The following is a 6548-nucleotide window of genomic DNA, read 5'->3' as shown; positions in this document are numbered from 1 at the left end:
TATATATACATACATATATATGATGGGCTTCTTTCAGTTTCCATCTACCAAATCCATTCACAAGGCCTTGGTCAGGCTATATTAGAAAACACCTGCCCAAGGTGCCACGCAGTGGGACTGAACCTGGAACCATGTGGCTGGTAAGCAAGCTACTTACCACACAGCCACTCCTGTGCCTAGAAATAAACATTTTTTTTACAAGTAGAAGTTTAATGAAATTTTGTGGTAATCCTATTTGCTTTCCAGCTACATGGTTCCGGGATGAGTTTCACTGCGTGGCACCTTGGGCAAGTATCTACTATAGCCTCACACCAACCAAAGCCTTGTGTGTGGATTTGATAGATGGAAATTGAAAGAAGCCTGTTGTATATATGTGTGTGTACATCTTTGTGTCTATGTTTGTTTCCCCCCTCTCCCACCACCACTTGACAACCAGTGTTGGTGAGTTTAGGTTTTGACAACTTAGCAGTTTGGCAAAAGAAACCGATAGAATAAGTACTGGGGTTGATCTGGTCAATTAAAATTCTTCAAGGCAGTGCCCCAGAATGGCCGCAGTCTAATGATTGAAACAAGTAAAAAATAAACGATTCCTACATGTTAAACTAGAAGTATATTCCATGTGCCACATGGCTTTGCTGCTGTAGTCATTTTGTCAAGAGAAGGCAACAATCAGGCAATTAAATAACTGTATATTAGGTGGTGGCCACTATATCATTGGATTCATTTTGCCTTTTATCTCTACCTCAGGATCAATAAACTACCAGTAATATAATGGAGCCAATCCCTTCAGTTCAGCTATGTACCTGCTCTAAAACAATAAAAGAAATCATCACAGAAAGAATAGGTAGAGATGCCATTTGGGATTAAAGAGAGGTTCCAAAGGAGCTGTGGTGGGGTGGGGGATGGAACTGGGGAGCACTTCTTAAGGCTGACTTCACCCCAGAAGTTTCAAACCCCAAATCAGTCATTCTCTCACTTCAACTCAAATTGTGATGTTGAACTTTTATTTCTTTTTTATAAACAGGAAGAGCAGAGCCCACCGTTTCCTTGCAGAACTGTTCAATGAAAGAAACAAAGAAAGAGAAAGAATTTTAAGTAAATCGATCTTGAACAGAATGAAGGAGAGGAAAAATTATTTAAAATTAAATCCTGATACATAAAAGAGATGTTGAGAAGAAAACCAGCAGAAGATGACATCTATTGAGTAGATGGGGGATATGGAGTAAGTAAATGGATTTTGAATTATTAGTAGAAGGGCAGAAAAGACAGAATCTAGTGGGAGAAGGAACAGAAATCAGATACAGTTTATTATGTACACCGCTGGACTGGCTCCTGTGCAGGTGGCACATAAAATACATCATTTTGAGCGTGGCTGTTGCCAGTACTGCCTGACTGGCCTTTGTGCCGGTGGCATGTAAGAGCACCCACTACACTCTCCAAGTGGCTGGCGTTAGGAAGGGCATCCAGCTGTAGAAACTCTGCCAAATCAAATTGGAGCCTGGTGTACCCATCTGGTTCGCCAGACCTCAGTCAAATCGTCCAACCCATGCTAGCATGGAAAGCGGACGTTAAAAGATGATGATGATGATGTAATTGTGTGGTGACTCCATCTTGATTGTTGCTTTCGCTATGTTTTGTCTATTATGTGCTCCAGCCTTTTTCAGGTGTCTTGGGTTAAACTCGTTTGTTGTATTAGAATTTCAAACCTAACTCTTTATTTGATCCATGGGTGTACACTGTTCTCATTCTGCTCTCTGCAGAAGGGATTAAAAATACAGTAATCCTTCGCCATATCGCAATTCACCTATTGCGGTTTATTATTTAAACTTATGTCGATTCCTCGACATAAGTTTAAACTCTGTAGTGTTGTTTTGCATTTATAATAAAATAAATATATACAAATTATGAAAATAATAAAAAAATATATACAGTAGGAGTGGTTGTGTGGTAAGTAACTTGCTTACCAACCACATGGTTCCGGGTTCAGTCCCACTGCGTGGCACCTTGGGCAAGTGTCTTCTACTATAGCCTTGGGCCGACCAAAGCCTTGTGAGTGGATTTGGTAGACAGAAACTGAAAGAAGCCTGTCGTGTATATATATATATATATATATATATATATATATATATATATATATATATATATATATATGTATATGTATGTGTGTGGGTATGTTTGTGTGTCTGTGTTTGTCTCCCCAACATCGCTTGACAACCAATGGTGGTGTGTTTACGTCCCCGTAACTTAGCGGTTCGGCAAAAGAGACCGATAGAATTACTAGGTTTCCAAAGAATAAGTCCTGGGGTCGATTTGCTCGACTAAAGGTGGTGCTCCAGCATGGCCGCAGTCAAATGACTGAAATAAGTAAAAGAGTAAAAAGTAAAGAGAGAGACCTCTAATATTTCACTGATTGAAACAAACTTAAAATGGAACACATAAAGACAGCAGTAGTTTTATAAGAGAGAGCAGAATCGCAGACGGATGTTGAAAATCAGTAAAAGCCAAGACGAAAGGGATGTGGGTTGCGAAATAGAAAGCAATTCCCTCAAAGCAATTGTTTTTCCTCTCTAAAGTAATATTCAAATTGAAGGCAATGTTATCATAGGCACAGGCAGGGCTGTATGGTAAGAAGCTTGCTTCTGAACCACATGGTCCCAGGTTCAGTTCCATTACATGGAACCTTCGGCAAGTGTCTTTTACCCAAGTGCCTTGGGTTGACCAGACCCATGTGAGTGGATTTGGTAGATGGAACCTGAAAGAAGCCTACTGTATGTATATGTGTGTTTGTCCCCCACCACTGCTTGACAATTAGTATTGGTGTGTTTATGTTCCCTGTAACTTAGCAGTTCAGCAAAAGGGACTGGCAAAAAAAGTACCAGGTTTCAAAAAAGAAAAAAAAGAAAAACGGTAATAGCATTGATTCATTTGACTAAAAAATTGCTTCGAGGCAGTGCCCCAGCATGGCCACAGTCTAATGAGTGAAACAAGTAAAAGACAAAAGATTTAAATAATTGATAAGAATCCAGTTTTATGAAGGAGAGAAAATGAAGTTTAATTAAAACTAAACCCAAGTCGGAGATGTTTTAGACAAGGTTGAATAAAAACAAAAAAAGAGGTTGTCACCTTTTTACTGTTGCCAAAATTATTTGAACAAACTTTTACCAGTAACTGGTGCAGGATGTATCTAAGAGACAATATTAGGGGTTCTTGACCAGTTGGCTTTTGTTGATATGGAGAAAACCTTTGACAGAGACAGCCGAGTGGTGGTACAAGTCATGTACAGGATGCTGTCAATAAGGAGAAAGTATAAAGCACCTGCGCTGGTGCCGCACAGAAGGCACCCGTGCTGGCGCAACGTAAAAGGCACCTGTGCTGGTGCCATGTAAAAGGCACCCAATATACACTATAAAATGGTTGGTATTAGGAAGGCTATCCAACTATAGAAACCATGCCGAAACAGACAGTGGAGCCTGGTGCAGTTCTGAGGGTAGCCAGCTTGTCAAACCATCCAATCCATGCTCACTTGGAAAATGGACATTAAATGATGATGACTTATGAGCCTGGACTTAGTGCTTAACCCTTTAGTATTTAAACCGGCCATATCCGGCCAAAATGTTTAATCTGTTTTATGTTCAGATCCAGGCTCTCACACTACACTACAATGTTATTCTACATTAAGTACTTACACCATCAAGATCTTGAAGGTATGAGATAATCCATGATTAATTCAAATCAATGTGAATCAATAAGCATTATGTTTGATAGAATAATCTGAACACTAAAGGGTTAAACAATGAAGAAGTCAATAATAAAAATCAAAGATTTCCTACCTTGCATTTTGGACATTGTTGTGCATTAAGCTGACCATTTTGGTAATTTTTAGCCCAAATTGAGACCATTTTGTCTCCTTTCTGAAATTGTTTGCAAGTAATTCCTTCGTGCCATTGTGCTTGACAGGGGAAACATATTGCAGTTGAACAAGTGGAACAAACAACCTTCAGACCTTTTTTGCATTTTTTATGCTTCATTTGAGATTTGTCAATTGAGATAATGGAACAACAGTTTGGACAGGTTTTAACACAAGGATCCTTATTAGCGTCAACCAGAAACTTGTTGAATTTCTCTTTCAAAGATGATGGTAAGTAAGCCATGATATCGTCTTGGTTGATGTAGCACTCACAAATGTTAAGACATTTTATATTAACAATTCCTAACTGAACTTTCTCAGACAGGTAACGTGTTAAGCACGAAGAACAGACCAGGAAATTGCAGCATGGCCGGTAGTGAACAGAGGTAGAATTACTGTAGCACACCTTACAGACATCTGAAAGAGATGTTAGATTTAGCATAGAAAAGTTCTCAATGATATTATCCAATGTAAGTGCATCTGGCAAGTTAAGTTGTCTTAGGTAGAGATCATTCAGTATGGCCTGTTGTTCTTCAGTTATTCCTGATGCCATAGCTGTAATAAAATTTAAAAAAAAGTCATTTAGAAGATACAACTAAAAGCATGGAATTTTATCTCAGACTTCTTGGTATACTTTAACCATTAAGATTCTACAGTTAAGAATGGTAAAAGATAGAAACAGTAGAAGCTAGACAAAATGCTGTGCATTTTTAAGTATGGCATTAGGAAGGGCATCCAGCTGTAGAAATTCTGCCAAATCAGATTGGAGCCTGGTGTAGCCATCTGGTTCACCAGTCCTCAGTCAAATCATCCAACCCATGCTAGCATGGAAAGCGGACGCTAAACGATGATGATGATGATGATGGTGATATTTCTCTACATTCTGGGTTCAAATTCAGTGAAGGCCAAGAAAATGTCAAGGACTAGAAGCAGGGGATTAGTCAGGTTAATTGAATATTTTCTCTTTCAAAAAATATGTGAACTGGTGCCAAAGACAGAAACCAGATTTATACAACACAAACAAATGCTAGAAACCAAGTTAATGATTGACTTTTACACCGAGAGGAATATATCACGAAGAGATTTAATTTTATTAAAACGTTTCCTAAAAAGGGATTGATATCTCCTCTAGTCAGCTATATGAACTAAGGTAATGTAGAATACAAGGTCCTGTTGACCATTTCAACCCCACCATTAAAATATATAAAAAAGAGCACTTTGTCAGTTACAACGACGAGGGTCCCAGTTGATGTGATCAACGGAACAGCTTGCTCATGAAATTAATATAGTTTACAGAGTGTGACAAGGCTGGCCCTTTGAATTACTGGTACTACTCATTTTTGCCAGCTGTGTGGACTGGAGCAAAGTGAAATAAAGTATCTTGTTGAAGGACACAACACATCACCAGGAATTGAACTCATGACCTTACAATCTTGAGTGAAATGCCCTTACCACTAAACCACACACCTTCACATTAAAGTAGATACACTTGTAATAAAAACAATAACCAAACTGAAAGTTTCCCTCAACTCACATCCGAATGTGGCCAATGCCAGTGACCTCCTGACTGGCTCCCGTGCCGGTGGCACATAAAAAGCACTATCCTAATGTGATTGATACTAGACCAACCCGACTGGTTCCTGTGCTACATCGAAGCTCAATAAGCTAAAAAATGTTTTTATAGTTCACCTTTATCAGCTTCAGTCACTATGAATGCAAATAAAAATCTAAATTGAAAGAGTGGCAACAGGTAAAACCCAGGTTACATATATTTCTTAGATCTTCTGATGTAATAATTACTCAACAAGAGGTGCTCAGCTAGCAACTCACCTGGCCGGAGATACCTTAATTATATGATTAGCTCACCAAAACCTTCATATACTTAAGGCATCTTAACTAAATACCCCTCATTGAGTAATTATTACATCATCAAGTCTGCTAACTAGGAAACATATGTAGCCTTAATTTTACCTGCTCCACTCCCTCACCTTGGGGATATGTATGTCATCATCATCATCGTCTAACGTCTGTTTTCCATGCTGGCATGGGTTGGACGGTTTGACTGGGGTCTGGGAAGCCAGGAGGCTGCACCAGGCTCCAGTCTGATCTGGCAGTGTTTCCACAGTTGGATACCCTTCCTAACGTCAACCACTCCATGTGTAATGGGTGCTGGCAATGGCCACGATCGGTTGGCGCATTTTACATGCCACCGGCACAGAAGCCAGTCAAGGCGGCGCTGGCATCGGCTACATTCGGATGGTGCTCTTTACATGCCACTAGCATGGGGATCACAACTACAATTTCCATTTGATTTTCATTTTGATGTTGATGTACTTGACTCAATAAGTCCCAAGCACAGCATGTCGCCCTACGATCCAAGGTACTTTTGAATGGGCTGGGGCTGGTTATGTGAAACTGGTGTGTGTGTGGGCGAACAAGTTAGTAGTGGGGGTGGGTGCGCTGAAAGTGTAGCTGCTAGAATAAGAATAGCCTGGGCAAAGTTTAGAGAGCTCTTACCCCTGCTGGCGACAAAGGGACTCTCACTCAGAGTAAAAGGCAGACTGTATGACGCATGCGTACGAACAACCATGCTACATGGCAGTGAAACATGGGCTGTAACTGCTGAGGACATACATAAGCT

The 6548-nt window shown here is 39.9% G+C and overlaps 1 protein-coding gene across 1 annotated transcript in view; it reads right to left on the bottom strand.

Annotated features, from left to right (window-relative positions):
• LOC106867194 (E3 ubiquitin-protein ligase RNF217) overlaps positions 1-6548 on the bottom strand; it is a 21148-nt gene that overhangs the window by 8596 nt on the left and 6004 nt on the right. The window contains exon 2 of the mRNA XM_014911996.2: positions 3831-4462. Coding sequence (XP_014767482.1) covers positions 3831-4460 — 630 coding nt within the window. The 5' untranslated portion in view covers positions 4461-4462. The remainder of the gene's footprint in view (positions 1-3830; positions 4463-6548) is intronic.

The sequence above is a fragment of the Octopus bimaculoides genome, chromosome 3 (genome assembly GCF_001194135.2).
Source record: "Octopus bimaculoides isolate UCB-OBI-ISO-001 chromosome 3, ASM119413v2, whole genome shotgun sequence".
Lineage (NCBI taxonomy): Eukaryota > Metazoa > Mollusca > Cephalopoda > Octopoda > Octopodidae > Octopus > Octopus bimaculoides.
The sequence above is the reverse complement of the archived record's forward strand: the minus strand, read 5'-3'. Positions and strand labels throughout refer to the sequence as shown.